Here is a 16,406-nt window from a genome sequence, read left to right as displayed (position 1 = left end):
TAAACTGGTGATTATCAAGTTTTCCTAATGTACCACTGCAGCTGCAGATTTTTATTCCATCCAGTCCCACAACTCAACAGGTCAGGCTTGCATCTAATTATTGAATAAGCTGCCTGTTCTTTCTGTTATGTGTGCATTCAGAACAATGTGGGCTCATGAATGAACAACCTGTCTCAAGTCCAGCCACACTTTCTACATTGGATTGAGAGGTAGACTCTGACTCCGTGACACCAGAACATTAACATTGTTGTTTTGAACCCATGCCTGTGCAGCTTTGGCTTAATGCTTGGACGTCTTGTCTTGCTGGAAAACGGATCTTCTCCCAAGACTTCTTGTACTGTCTACTACATCAGAATTTCACCATATTTTGCTACATTAATTTTACTCTCACAAGCCTCCCAGGGCCTGCTGCAGAAAAGCTGTAAGTTGTTACCCCATCACTTGTTCCCTGAAAAGAGCCTTTTTCTGTAACTCTGAAAATTACATCATCTTTTTGTTTAGTTTTTGGTAACCTAAAATTAATTTTTTGTCTTCTTGCAGTTTACTGCTCATCTTTACACCATTTACTATTAAACAGTTCAGGTCAAGTGAATAAATTTCAATACAAACTAGAGTACTAGGGTGTTGTACATTGTTAGCCATTATGAATGTAGAGAAAAGCCAAGCAAAATGGCACCTTTTATTGGCTAACTAAAAAGATTACAACATGCAAGCTTTCGAGGCAACTCGGGTCCCTTCTTCAGACAAGATGTAATACAAACTAGAAAAATTGAGGTGTTCTATAACTTTTGTTTGCCTGGTAGGAGTGTGTGTGTGTGTGTGTACATGTATTTGTATTATGTGTATAGTATGTATCTGAATATATAATGCAAGTGATCATTCACCCACTCACTCACTTATTTATTTTTTATATAGTATTTATTTATTGTATATATAATTCTACCTGCAAGTTACTAGTGTTTGGTTTGGTGATGTACTTGCAGACCATTTTAGTCTGGTTAATTGCAACACAGGAGTTAAAAGAAACATGAGGAAACCCCTAACTGGAATGTTACTTTTGAATTGAAATGATGACTCTCAGAGCATTATCTGTCTGTCTGTCTGTCTGTAAGAATAGAAACAAACTCTAAACCAATGTGGGGGGGGTTTATAGCAGCAATTTCACATAGGATGTTTTTCTTCAAATCTTTCACAGTGTGGGGCTTGTTCCAGTACACTTTTTTCCTTTGAGCAAACCCCAAAGGAAGAAGTCTAATGTGTCAGATCCGGCGACCATGATTGCCAAAGCCCCTTTGAAATGACCCTGTTGCCAAAGAAGGACTCTGTTTCTGCCATGCTCCTTGCCGATGTATGACACATTGCTCCGTTTTGCTGGAAGTCCCCTTTTGTTAGCTCACGATCTTACAGTTGATTCTGGCATCGGTTCAACGAATGGGTGACCCAAATGAAGACGTGCTGCTTAATACTGTACACCACCATCCTGACGAGAAGTTTAGTGACTGAGTGAAGGGGTATGGGCGGGATGCACCCAGAAGTTGCAAACGGTGGTTAAATGTCGCAACGACTGTCCGGCGCCTACCTGATCGCTCCGATCCAGGGGCATCGCGGCTTGTTTGAACCTCCATATACTGAGGAGCCCATTGCACGTTGTTTCATTCAGATTGCTTTGTCCTATTGAGAGTCATTACAGAATATTCTGGGCCTCTTTTGAGTGAATAACCCTGTATATGTGTGTGCATGTATGTGTAATATCTCTATATATAATCTTCATTTGGATCTTGATCTTTGTTTGTCCGCGAATGAATTAGAAGAAGAAGCACTAGATGGCAGTAGAGAGACAGCTAAAACATAGGCATTGCATTAAGAATCTCCTCCAGGCTTATACTACTGAAGACTGTAATACGCCAGTCACACCTCAAAACACAGACATTCAAACTAAACAAATTGTGGTGCTTTAAATTAACTAAAGAGATCTTCATTTAGATCTTGATCTTTGTTTGTCTGTGAATTCCACTCATGTGTAGACCACCGTCCAGTTTAGTACGCTGTTGTTACTCACGGATCTCAACAATGTGCCGGAATAACGAAAGGGGTGGTGGACAGTGTTACGCTGGTTAGAGAATGAGATTGCCGAAGATAAAAGGTACGTGCCTACGTAACATATGAATGAAAGAAAGACAGCAGGTAAAATGAATGACAACGTAACAGCACGTTCCAGAAATTCTTACTGTTACGTTGTAGCCGGCGAGTGCTGCACGTCTCACAGTTGTACCGTGGCTTGCTCACATGTCAGTGAAGTGATCTCTATTTATGCTTTAAAGAGCCTGGATACCTTTGTGTCCCCCTTTTATAACCATTGCTCCGTGTATATTGCCTTACTCTTTGGATTGCCACAAAGCAACCTGCGAGATTGAAGAAAGGTTGAGAAGACATCGTGAAAGGAAACAACAACAACATTTATTTCTATAGCACATTTTCATACAAACAGTAGCTCAAAGTGCTTTACATAATAAAGAATAGAAAAATAAAAGACACAATAAGAAAAAAAAATAAGTCAAAATTAATTAACATCGAATAAGAGTAAGGTCCAATGGCAAGGGGGGACAGAAAAAAACAAAAAAAAACTCCAGATGGCTGGAGAAAAAAATAAAATCTGTAGGGATTCAGACCATTAGACTGCCCAGTCCCCTCTGGCCATTCTACCTAACATAAATGAAACAGTCCTTACAACAGCGTCGTGAAAACGAGACGGACTGTGAACAGACAGAAGCAGAAATGCTCCTACACCACCACATAATTACGATTCGGACAGTGATTCTGAGTAGGCCGTTCCTATCGAATCAATGTCCAAAGGTTTTTATTTTTGTAATTTTGTTTCCCTTATAAAAAAATCATAATGCTGTGTGACGAAGGGCCCAGTTCACGACTGGCAGCGCTTTAAACAGGGAGCCCTTCACAGACAACTTTAACACGCGCAATGTAGTTTGGCGCACATGTATAGTGTATGTGTATATATATATATATATATATCTATCTCTCTATCTATATATATATAGATAGATAGATATAGATATACACTAGCTGTACAAAGCCCAGGGTCCTAGAAACTATTGAAATCATCAGGAAAAAAAATGTACAGATGTCAGGTAATTGAAAGGAACTACTCTGAGCATCTCTCTCCTAGGAGGATTCGTTTTGCCGACATGCTCACATTGCTTGTGGGTTACGCAAAGTAAAAGGGATATACCGGTTTGCCTTTGTTAGCGGCTAAGCGACTTTGTCTGTCTTCTGAGGTTTCGTTTTGCTGATGTGTTGGCCCCGCTTGTGTTATTAGCAGCTAAGCGAGTGTCTGTTTCCTCAGAGGAGGAGCCCTCACCCTGACTACCCCTCTCACTTACAGGCCGGACAGACAGACACACTTCCACGGGTAGACACATATAGATATAGATATATATAGATATATAGATATAGATAGATGGATAGGAAAGTATGCTGATTCATTTAATATCGCACTGTTTTATGTATTTATTTTAAAATGTTTATTTTTTACTTAAACCAATGTGTGACTGCAGTTTAATTTAGGCTTATTGATACAAAGAATAGTGAAATGTCTAAACTGTTAGTTTTTGATTTTTGCAGGGGTGTGCAGAATGTTCATAACAGTTCTTCAGGTCTCCACAAGACGTGTGCTTTATCACAGCTGCTGTAAACTGACCAAAAAGTCAAAACACTTGGTTCAGATGGCGCGTCCGTCTTCAGGTAATACTGTCTTAGAGTTCAATGGTATTTTTTGAGTTTTATTTTGTTTGATGGTTAAGAGTAACTGCCTAATAAGGAAAATAAATAATAAATTCCAATGAATGTTTCACTGTCACCATTTTCCTTTTGAAGTGGTTGTTTCTAGTTAACTGAAGGGCGGCATGGTGGTGCAGTGGTAGTGCTGCTGCCTCGCAGTTAGGAGACCCGTCTGGGTTCGCTTCCCGGGTCCTCCCTGCGTGGAGTTTGCATGTTCTCCCCGTGTCTGCATGGGTTTCCTCCCACAGTCCAAAGACATGCAGGTTAGGTGGATTGGCAATTCTAAATTGTCCCTAATGTGAGCTTGCTGTGTGGGTGTGTGTGTCCTGCGGTGGGTTGGCGCCCTGCCCGGGATTAGTTCCTGCCTTGCGCCCTGTGTTGGCTGGGATTGGCTCCAGCAGACCCCTGTGACCTTGTGTTTGGATTCAACAGGTTGGAAAAAAGATGGATGGATGGATGTTTCAAGTTATTATTTTTAGGCTTTCTGTTTTTTTTTTAATAAGTTATTATTTAGTGATTTTTATGATGTAATGATGCCATAATTCATATAGAGATAAGATGTCTGTTGTTAAACTTTTGCAATCTCTTAAGTGTTTCTTTTAACATTTCTTTAAGGGTACTTCAAAACAAAAAAAGACAAGATGATCACTGCTTGGTGTTATTTATTGTTTGGGAGTTGAAGCTTTATGTGTTAGATAATTCAGAGTTCAAATTACAAATATAACTTGTCAAAAGGTACCCATTTATTTTATTTAAGCAAAGCAGGTTAATCTCTCCAAACATTAGAGTTTGCTTCACTCTAAGCTTTACTCTATCTATCATATAGTGCCTTTTATATTAATCTACCTACCTACCTATGCTGTAGTTCTACAGGATCAGAGTCTGATATTTCTGTTCAAACTGAGTACATTTACAGGTCTGCTTCTGCCCTAATATGAGAAATGCATACATCAGTTGACAAAACTACTCTTTCTTCTTCTTCTTTCAGCTGTTCCCGTTAGGGGGCACCACAGTGGACCATCTTTCTTCATCTCTTCCTGTCCTCGTCATCTTGTTCTGTTACACCTCCGCATGTCCTCTCTCACCACATCCATAAACCTTCTCTTAGGCCTTCTTCCTCTCCTCCTACCTGGCAGCTCTATCCTTAGCATCCTTCTCCTAATATCCCCAGCATCTCTCCTCTGTACATGTCCAAACCAACGCGTTCTCGCCTCTCTGACTTTGTCTCCCAACCGTCCAACTTGAGTTGATCGTCTCATTCTGGTTGTTTAATTGCTGCTGAGGTGACGGAGTCTGTTGGACTGTATAAAAAGGAAGAAGGGCTTCAGTGTGCCAAGAAGGAAAGAAGCTGTGTTAGTCAGTGGGATTTACAAAGATCAAGAGATAGCACTATTGGTTACAAGCTTTTTTTTTTTTTTTTAACAGTTAAACAGGCAGTTTTGATGACTGGCTCAATGTCGAAAGCAAGAACTAAACTGATGCATCTGAAAGCTAAAGTCCAGTGCCTTAGCTGCTACCCACACCTGCCTGCCAATTTTAATTTGTATGCATTGTTCAAACTGGGGTCTTGCTCATTAGTTGCTCTTTCTTTTTAGAAAACCAGTAATGTCATTGAAATGGTAGAGTATGATGTACGGTTCTGTGACTTCATAATTTGTATTCTGGAGAAAGCTGAAACTTCTACCGGGGATTCTTTAAAAATCGGAAAAACACTTGAAGTTTCCAATACAATGTCAAAGATGCTGCTTAGATGAAAACACTTAGTCATTATTAACCTACAGGACCAAGTGTGTTTAGCTCTACTGACTGGCTGAACCAATCAAATTAACCCAACCCTCCCTTGTACAATATTTGTGTCCTATTTCTAAAATGATTTTCTTCTACACAGATATGGCTGCATTCCGAGAGATCTTTGCCAAAGCAAAGCACATTGCAATTCTCACAGGAGCCGGGGTCAGCGCTGAAAGCGGAGTTCCCACTTTCAGAGGAGCAGGAGGATTTTGGAGGAAGTGGCAAGCTCAGGTATTCCATTGCTACAAAAATAAAATGGGGAAGTAGCAGATTAGCAAGTGTGCCTCTGTCACATAGAGCATCATTTACTAGGCTGGCTATCTTAACTTTTATTTGTCTTTCACCATTTATGGTTGATACAATGAATAGCACTGCTGACTCACAATTCTAGGGTCCTGGCTTCAAGTCCTGGTCTGCACCCTCTTCTTGTGTTGGTTTGATTTTTTTCCATTTTAATCTTGCATCCCTGAGCTTTGCAGTTTAGATTCATTTCTGACTCAGACTTTTCCTAATGTAGTGATTCTGGATGTGCCTGGCAGTGTACCTTATCATTGATGTGATCCCCGTTCCAGGGTTAGTCCCTTTACTGAAATACATGACTTTTAAAAAGTAGACTGATGATCTTAAGTGATCTTAAGTGATGTGGTTATGTCTTTTCAAAATTTCATGCATTTGTACTTGTGCTTGAAAACCAGAGACACACCAAAACAAAATCGGCTAGAATCTTTAAAAGTTTGCAGTTCCTAAAAGTCAAGTCAAGTTGGGGAGCATGCTCTGGTACACTATGTTGCCGCACCCACTACCTGACGAAACAACTCGGGATCCTGGTTGGCAACCCCCCTGGCAGCCATGCGGTCCAGTCCCACCCTTCGGAAATGACACTCTATCTGCCGCAGCCAGGTGTTACGTGGGCGACCCCTCGGCCTGGTCCAGCCACTCGGGTCCCCAACAATGAGGATCTTAAGAGCCGGATCACCCTTGGGGAAACGCGGCAAATGGTCGTAGTGCCGTAACTGATGCTCCCTCACAATGCACGTCATGTGCCTCATTCGGGACTCCATGAGCAACTGCTCATTCGACACAAAGTCAAACCAACAGTACCCAAGGATTTTCCGGAGAGACACGGTACCACAGGAGTCCAGTCTTCGTCTCAGGTCACTGGATAGCGTCCATGTCTCACAACTTTATAGCAAGACAGGAAGCACCAGGACTCTAAAGACTTGGACCTTCGTCATTTGCATAGATATCGGAGTGCCACACACCCCTTTCCAGCAACCTCATGACCCCCCATGCTCTCCCAATCCATCTACTGACTTCATAGGAAGAGTCACATGAATGTCACTGCCAAGGTAAGTAAACCTCTCGACGAGGTCAACACTCTCTCCACAAACAGACACACTGCTGATGACCGTGCCCAAGAGGTCATTAAAGGCCTGGCTGTTGGATTTATCCAGTACACTAGCAAGCAAAGACACTCCGACTCCTCGCTCAGTCTCTCGAGCGCCCCGATCAGAGCCTCCATTGACTCCACGAAGTAAAAAAGGAGGTTTTAAAACAAAAACAAAAAACAAAAGGAAGTTCCTAAAGGTAAAGTGTAAAAGTATTAAATTATTATTATTATTAAATCAGAAGATCCAAAAGTCACCCATTCCCAGTTTAACTGCTGTTGTAATTGAGTGCACAAAAAAAAAAAAAGCAAAAGGGCACGAAGCCTCTAAAATACTCAGAAAATCAAGGCACAGCCTTCACTGGCCTACCAAAAGAGAGTGACACCCGTGATAGCCTGAGACTAACATTTCAGGAAGGCTTCAACCTACTCAGACTCCAAATGTGAGTAACAGGCTTTTAAATGTCCCAAAATATATACAGGATGTCGGCAAACTGTAACAGCGTTTGGCTTGTGAAAGCAGTCTACAGTGACTCTTAAGAAAAAAGGAATTTATTGGAAAGATCAGAAGTACAAAAAAAAATGGTAAAAATGAGGCAACAAAATGTTTGCCTAAAAAGGCAACCAACAGCAAACAAATCCTAATCTGCCATCCCAAAACAATTAGACAATTGCTGCTTGAAGGATCCACTTGCCAGCTTCACAATATATAGGATGAGGCCGAACCTTTAGTCTTGATGTCAAGGTGGCCCTACCTTGTGGGAGTTCAACCCACAAAACCCAAGGAACAAAAAGGGCACAATACTTACTAATTATAAACAAAATACAATCAAACAAAAACATGATTTTACATGCATCTGGTGCATTCTGGGACTAAACACTTGTCTTGAGATAAGCAAACCTCTTGTTTGTCTAGTCGTGAGCAGAGAAGGCTGTGTAGTGACCTCATCGAGGTCTTCTAAACTCAAGTGGATTGACAAAGTGGGTCCAGAAGAATTCTTTCACCTAAAGAGCAAGTCATATATTTGAGGACATTGGTGGATTTTGAGGGGAAGTGCACTTCAGATTAAGCGAAGGATCAATTCTTTACATAGAGAGGGGTGGAGATCTGATTTTGAAGCAGAAGCTTTGACTGCTACTAAGTTATGCTTACAGTTCCTTCCAAAAGTATTGGAACTATTAATTTGTTTTTGCTGAGCACCCTGTAGTTAGGATATAGCGGGTTGGATAATGGATGGACTGAAGACATTTGTGTATGAGATCAGAAGATGAATATGAGGAAAGAGATCCAAGTTTCAGCTTTTATTCCCTGGTATTTTCATCCTGATATGTTATACAACATAGACTTGAGCACATTTTGTATCAAACCACCCAGCTTTTCAAGTGAGCAAAGGTATTTGAACAAAATATTTTGCACTAAATTCAAGTCAAAACTACGTAATGTTTGATTGCATATCCCTTGCTTGCAATAACTGCATCAAGCCTGCAACCCATAGACTCCACCAAATTTCTTCTTCATTGGTTATTTCCTTCCAGGTTTTTACCGCAACATCTTTTAATTGTAGTCTGTTTTGTGGGGTTTCTTTCTTCAGTCTTCCCTTCAGGAGGTGAAATGCATGTTCAATTGGGTTAAGTTCTGGTGGTTGACTTGGTCGGTCCAAAACCTTCCATTAAAATGAAGTCCTTTGTTGAGATTGCACTGTGGTTTGGATCATTGTCTTGCTGCATAATAAAGTTCCTCCTGATTAGTTTGGATACACTTCTGCGTAAATTGGCAGACAGTACAGTGCATCCGGAAAGTATTCACACTGCACCACTTTTTCCACATTTTCTTATGTTACAGCCTTATTCCAAAATGGATTACATTCAATTTTTTCCTCAGAATTCTACACACAACACCCCATAATGACAACATGAAAAAAGTTTACTTGAGATTTTTGCAAATTTATTAAAAATTAAAAAATTGAGAAATCACATGTACATAAGTATTCACAGCCTTTGCCATGAAGCTCCAAATTGAGCTCAGGTGCATCCTGTGTCCCCTGATCATCCTTGAGATGTTTCTGCAGCTTAATTGGAGTCCACCTGTGGTAAATTCAGTTGACTGGACATGATTTGGAAAGGCACACACCTGTCTATAGAAGGTCTCACAGTTGACAGTTCATGTCAGAGCACAAACCAAGCATGAAGTCAAAGGAATTGTCTGTAGACCTCCGAGACAGGATTGGCACAAATCTGAGGAAGGTTACAGAAAAATTTCTGCTGCTTTGAAGGTCCCAATGAGCACAGTGGCCTCCATCATCCGTAAGTGGATGAAGTTCGAAACCACCAGGACTCTTCCTAGAGCTGGCCGGCCATCTAAACTGAGCGATCAGGGTAGAAGGGCCTTAGTCAGGGAGGTGACCAAGAACCCGATGGTCACTCTGTCAGAGCTCCAGAGGTCCTCTGTGGAGAGAGGAGAACCTTCCAGAAGGACAACCATCTTTGCAGCAATCCACCAGTCAGGCCTGTATGGTAGAGTGGCCAGACGGAAGCCACTCCTTAGTAAAAGGCACATGGCAGTCCACCTGGAGTTTGCCAAAAGGCACCTGAAGGACTCTCAGACCATGAGAAACAAAATTCTCTGGTCTGATGAGACAAAGATTGAACTCTTTGGTGTGAATGGCAGGCGTCACGTTTGGAGGAAACCAGGCACTGCTCATCACCAGGCCAATACCATCCCTACAGTGAAGCATGGTGGTGGTAGCATCATGCTGTGGGGATGGAACTGGGAGACTAGTCAGGATAAAGGGAAAGATGACTGCAGTAATGTACAGAGACATCCTGGATGAAAACCTGCTCCAGAGCGCTGTTGACCTCAGACTGGGGCGACGGTTCATCTTTCAGCAGGACAACAACCCTAAGCACACAGCCAAGATATCAAAGGAGTGGCTTCAGGACAACTCTGTGAATGTCCTTGAGTGGCCCAGACTTGAATCCAATTGAACATCTCTGGGGAGATCTTAAAATGGCTGTGCACCGATGCTTCCCATCCAACCTGATGGAGCTTGAGAGGTGCTGCAAAGAGGAATGGGCGAAACTGGCCAAGGATAGGTGTGCCAAGCTTGTGGCATCATATTCAAAAAGACTTGAGGCTGGAATTGCTGCCAAAGGTGCATCAACAAAGTATTGACCAAAGGCTGTGAATACTTATGGACATGGGATTTCTCAATTTTTTTTATTTTTAATAAATTTGCAAAAACCTTAAGTAAACTTTTTTCACGCTGTCATTATGGGGTTTTGTGTGTAGAATTCTGAGGAAAAAAATGAATGTAATCCATTTTGGAATAAGTCTGTAACATAAGAAAATGTGGAAAAAGTGATGTGCTGTGAATACTTTCTGGATGCACTGTATGTTTCTGTAGTTCATTTTGCTAAGACCATAATAAGTTAAATCATCAATAAAAATGATTGAGCCTTTTTTTAGCTTGTCATTTAACAAGGGGCATATGTAATTACACCATTTAGAAACAGTTTACGCACTAATTTCTTTTAAGTTATCTTTGTTTTTGAAGTCTTATTTTTTTCAATTTTGTTAATTTCTGAAAGAAAAAATGGAAATCCATAAAGATTTGAAAAAGGAAAAAATGCTATTTTGTGATGAACAGTCTAAATGCATCTCCACCTTGGTATCTGCATATTCAGTTTCAGACTTTTGCAAATATGGGGCTAAACATGATTTGAAATGTGTAAAGTTTAATGGATTAATGTTTTCATAAAATAAAAAGGTTTGCGAATTTAAAATACTAATACTTACTTTTAATCTGCAGGATCTGGCAGCACCTGAGGCATTTTCCAGGAACCCTTCTCGAGTCTGGGAATTCTACCACTACCGTCGTGAAGTCATGTTAACCAAGAATCCCAATCCGGCTCATCTGGCCATTGCAGAATGTGAGGCAAGGCTGAGTAAACAGGGCCGGACTGTTGTGGTGATTACACAGAACATAGATGAGCTGCATACCAGGGCAGGCTCCAAAAACGTCTTTGAAATTCATGGTAAGACTGTGTCCTGAAAGATTTTACTAAATTGCTTTTGAACTGTACAGTGTGTTTTACACTTGGACCTCAAGTTCTACTGCTGATATGATAAATATTATCAAAATCACTGTCGTGTTAACCTAGATTTTTCATCTTGGACTATCTTCTTGCTTCCTCCAATCTCACGCCAGTTTCTCAGACTCATCGAATTTTGTTACAGCAGGTCAGTTACCAATTTCTTTTGCCATTTCAGCGACTTTAAATTTAAGCCCAACTTCATATTTTCTTCTGATCGAACACTCCATCATAGATAAGGGATGCTCTTACAATAAAGGTGTATGAGGTTGTGAGATACAAAAACACAAATCAATGCAAACCTCGCTTCGGAATAGTTTGGGTATTGCTGTGTGGTCACAAAGGCACAATACATAGAAAGAAAAGGCCGTGTGCTCCGTGGTTACTCTCTCAAGTGGCCGTTGGCATATCTTAATCTTTTACCAATAATGGAAGATTTTCACGTTCGACATACGACCGACATTATGAAATACCAGAAATTATACAGTAAAGTCAAGCCCCGACTTATCTGCAGGAGAACTTAAATACGAGTATATACAGTATAATCAGTATCTCAGTAAGTACACCCCTCCCATTTTTGTAAATATTGTATTCTATCTTTTCATGGGACAACACTGAAGATATGACACTTTGATACAATTTAAAGTAGTCTGTGTACAGCATGTATAACCGTGTAAATTTGCTGTCCCCTCAAAATAACTTAACAAACAGCCATTAATGTCTAAACCGCTGGCAACAAAAGTGAGTCCACCCCTAAGTGAAAAATGACCAAATTGTGCTCAATTAGCCATTTTCCATCCCCGGTGTCATGTGACTCGTTAGTGTTATAAGGTCTCAGGAGTGAATGGGGAGCAGGTGTGTTAAATTTGGTGTTATCGCTCTCACACTCTCTCGTACTGGTCACTGGAAATTCAACATGACACCTCATAGCAAAGAACTCTCCGAGGATCTGAAAAAAAGAATTGTTGCTGTACAACAAATCCAACGTCTGTCTGTCCGCTACTTAATGGATTTAGATTGTGTCTTTTTCTATAATTTACTTCAACATTCTGGTTGATTTTGCGACTTGTCTTATTCCGCGAAGTATCACATAGTTCACTTGTGGTACCGATTTATTTGCATGAATCAGAGAGACACGCAGTTTGCCAAGGAGAGGAGGGTAGGGCCCTCCTCATCACACGCCAGCCTCGGGGCGCGTTCCTTACCGCCGCTTAGCTAAAGAACTGCTTAACGGATTGAGATCGGGTTCATTTGCTTGAACATTCTGGTTGATTTTGCAACTTTCTGCAACTCTCATCGCACTAAGTATCATAGTTTGCTTGCAGGAGCGATTTATCTGCGCAAATCTGAGAGAAAGGCTGCAGGCCGATGGGAGGTGGAAGCGTGACGTCAGGAGTGGGGAGCCGGACGGGGCCCTCCTCACTGTTCTTTTCCACTAATAAGCAGGTGGAGCTGCGGGGCACGACTAATCATTAACAAACAAAAGGCTGAAACAAAATTTAAAGTTTGTCTCCGTTACAACCCAAAATACTTTTCCTTGATTAAAATCCTCTCTTCATTAACATAATGCATAGAAAAGGAGAGGTTCAAAAATTGAGCTATTTTGTCAATCACTGATTGAATAATTTGGGGATTGATCGGAGAATCACTACCCCTCACTGATAAATATTTATTTTTATAATGAGAAGGAACTGTGAGGGAAAATGAGGTTGGCACACCAGCAACCACTCCTCATCATCTGCCAGAGAGAGGATAAAGATGCAGTCATGCAGTCATGGACTGAGATTTAATGATCTGCAGGATTTTGTCAGTATGTACAAAATAAAAATGTTCTGTTTGCAAAAAAAAAAATAGAAGAGGTTTAGAAAATTAATGATAACTATTCTATTATAAGATTAGCTGAAATCTCTATGATACAAATCTGTGGCTCTGTCCACACTACTATATTTTCATTTTTAAACCTGAAAGAATCTCCATCCGCACTAAGATTTTCACATTGTTTAGAAAAGTATTTTCATCCTCACTAAAACAACCAAAGACTCGTATGACGTAGTCGTCCACCTACATTGGGCGTGCATGCAGCATAGAGGTCTTAAACCGGGCGTACACTGTGCGAGTTTTGGCCTGATTCTAAGCCCAATTTTATAGTCGGCAACTGATTTTTTGAGTAAACCCAAATGTCAGTTTTTTCACCTGCAACATGAGAGGGTTTGAAATGCCTGGTTGCATCTTATGATTGGGCTGCTGTACCATCAGAAGAATTTCTGTTATGTCAGACATTTCTGTCGGCTGTCTTGTAGTGTGAGTAATCTACTGAGATGATTTTCTGATGTCACTATCAAATTTCCCAAAATTTATTGTAAAGTGACTACAGTGAGCACATATACAACTGCCGACTCTGTCATGTAGTGTGAGTAGTCGCTTGACCACCAATTTCTAAAAATCACAGAGTGTATGCCCAACATCACCAAAAACTGGCAATCCTTGAAGGGATGTTAATGCCACCAGCCATGGGATGTATCGCATAACGGTAGTGATCAGTGAGTTATTTGCCTTTTGTGCTTGTATGCAGCATTGAAACTGTACAAAACTCAACTTAGATGCTTACAGGTAAGCAATACAACAAGCACCATGGAAAGCAACTGTTCTATGACCGCTATGTTAATATAAGTTTTTCTTTTGTGGAAGGTGACCAATCGGGGAATGAGATGTTATAATGAGATGAACCCAGTCACAGAAGAGCCATGTAATAAGCACAAACCAACTAGAGTGCGAGCGGACTCTGCATTTTCATAAATCTTTCTTTTCACTCATCTACACTAAAATGCCATTAGAACAATCCAGACAAGAACAGGCCATTCAGCCCAACAAAGCTTGCCAGTCTTATCGACATAATTCTTGTAAAAACACATCAAGTCAAGTTTTGAAAGTTCCTAAAGTCTCACTGTCTACCACACTACTTGGTAGCTTATTCCAAGCGTCTATCGTTCTTTGTATAAAGAAAAACTTTATAATGTTTGTGCGAAATTTCTCATTAACAAATTCTGGGTCCGCGTGTTCTTGATGAGCTTATTTTAAAGTCACCAACTCAATCCACTGCACTAATTCCCTTCATAATTTTAAAAAATTCAATCAGGTCTCCTCTTCATTTGCTTAAACTGTAAAGGCTGAGCTATTTTAATCTTTCCTCATAACTTATCCCCTGTAGCCCTGGAATCAGCCTATGTCGCTCTGCTCTTGACTTTTTCTTGTGCTGCTTTGTCCTTTTTGTAGCCTGGAGACCAAAATTGCACACAGTACTCCAGATGAGGCCTCACCAGTGTGTTATAAAGCTTGAGCAGAACCTCCTTGGACTTGTACTTCACGCATCAAGGCGCTATATAACCTGACATTCTGTGTGCCTTCTTAATGGCTTCTGAACACTGTCTGGCAGTTGATAGTGTTGAGTCCACTACGACTCCTAAATCCTTCTCATAAGGTGGACTTTCGATTTTCAGACCTCCCATTGTGTATTCAAACCTCACATTTTTTTTTTTACTTCCTACGTGTAAAGCTTTGCTTTTACTGACATTGCAGTTTATCTGCCACAAATCTGTCCAAAACCTTCTGTCATGATTTAACAGATTCCAAATTATCTGCCAATCCACCTATCTTGGTATCATCTGCAAACTTAACCAGCTTGTTCCTTATATTCCTATCTAAATCATTTATATAATATTAAAAATAGCAGCAGCCCCAGCACTGACCCCTGCTGGACACCATCTCTTAACATCAGCCAATTCTGAGAAGGTTCCTGGCACCACCACCCTCTGCTTCCTGTGTCTGAGCCAATTCTGCACCCATCTACAAACATCACCCTGAACTCCCACTTCCTTTAGTTTCATGCCCAACCTCTCATGTGGTACCTTATCAAATGCTTTCTGAAATTCAAGATCAATGATATCATCAGCTCCACTCTGATCGTATCATTCTGTTTACTCCCTCATAGAATTCCAGCATGTTAGTAAAATCTGACCGCCCTCTTCTGACCCTACGCTGATTGTTCAGTAAAACTCCTGTTCTTGCCAGGTGCTGCTCAAACTTTCTCTTAATAATTCCTTCCATTAATTTTTTTGAGATGCATGTTAAGCTTACTGGCCTATAGTTGCTTGGATCTGCCTGGTTACCCTTTTTATATAGCAGGATAATATTTCCATTTTTCAGTCCTTCGAAATCTCTCCAGTGCTCAGTGACTTCCTAAAAATCTGTGTCATGGGTTTATATCTGTACTCTCTACCCTCCTGTCTGCTCCTGGTGATTTGTTTGATTTCAGCCTATTTAATTTCTGCAGCACTGCTCTCTCTACAATTTCTAAATCCCTCAGAACCTCCTTAGTAGTCCCTGTTACCGCTGGGAGATTATCCACTTCCTCACTTGTGAAGACCTCAGAAAAAATATAAGTTTAGAGTGTTCGCTATTTCACTCTCTGTATCTTTTAATTCCCCATGCTGGTGTTTTCAAAAGTATTCAGCTGTGGAGAGCACTGTCAAGACAATTTGTTTTCCTTGGTTGAAAACGCTAGATTAGTATGAACGGTGAAAACGGAGTCAAATGTCTACATTTTCAAACAAAAAAGGTTGTAGTGTGGGGTCTTAGGTAAAGCTACCAGATGTCTCTTGTTAATGTTACGGATTTTAAGCCATTGTATAATTTTGGTGATTGCTGTACTTATTTATTTACTTGCTGCCTCTTATTTTTAAGGTAGCTTATTCAAAACACGATGCATCAACTGTGGAAATGTAAAAGAAAATTACCGGAGTCCAATATGCCCTGCTTTAGAGGGGAGAGGGTAAGGATTGTTTTTATTTTTTAGGTTGACATTATGTCATTTGGGGTAATGCAAAATACAGACTAATAACGTCAATCACTGTATAAGGGGTAAGACAGGGGTAGGCTGGCATAATTAACAAAAAATATAAATGGTTGTACTGTCTTTGTCCAAAGTTAGGCCAGGCAGATGATCCATCCATCCATTATTCAACCTGCTATATCCTAACTACAGGGTCACGGGGGTTCTGCTGGATCCCAGCCAACACAGGGCGCAAGGCAGGAAACAAACCCTGGGCAGGGCGCCAGCCCACCGCAGGGCACACAGAAGCACACACTAGGGACAATTTTAGAATTGCCAATGCACCTAAACTGCATGTCTTTGGACTGTGGGAGGAAACCCACGCAGACACGGGGAAAACATGAAAACTCCACGCAGGGAGGACCTGGGAAGCGAACCCAGGTCTCCTAACTGCGAGGCAGCAGCGCTACCCATTGCACTACCGTGCCGCCCCAGGCAGATGATGATGTACTT

The 16,406-nt window shown here is 40.9% G+C and overlaps 1 protein-coding gene across 2 annotated transcripts in view; it reads left to right on the top strand.

Annotated features, from left to right (window-relative positions):
* sirt5 (sirtuin 5) overlaps nt 1–16,406 on the top strand; it is a 52,357-nt gene that overhangs the window by 12,553 nt on the left and 23,398 nt on the right. For both annotated transcript variants that reach the window (XM_039754007.1, XM_039754008.1), the window contains exons 2-5: nt 3,640–3,759; nt 5,684–5,817; nt 10,783–11,008; nt 15,806–15,893. In XM_039754007.1, the coding sequence (XP_039609941.1) occupies nt 3,651–3,759; nt 5,684–5,817; nt 10,783–11,008; nt 15,806–15,893 (557 nt within the window). In that variant the 5' untranslated portion in view covers nt 3,640–3,650. The remainder of the gene's footprint in view (nt 1–3,639; nt 3,760–5,683; nt 5,818–10,782; nt 11,009–15,805; nt 15,894–16,406) is intronic.

The sequence above is a fragment of the Polypterus senegalus genome, chromosome 5 (genome assembly GCF_016835505.1).
Source record: "Polypterus senegalus isolate Bchr_013 chromosome 5, ASM1683550v1, whole genome shotgun sequence".
NCBI lineage: Eukaryota > Metazoa > Chordata > Cladistia > Polypteriformes > Polypteridae > Polypterus > Polypterus senegalus.
The sequence above is the reverse complement of the archived record's forward strand: the minus strand, read 5'-3'. Positions and strand labels throughout refer to the sequence as shown.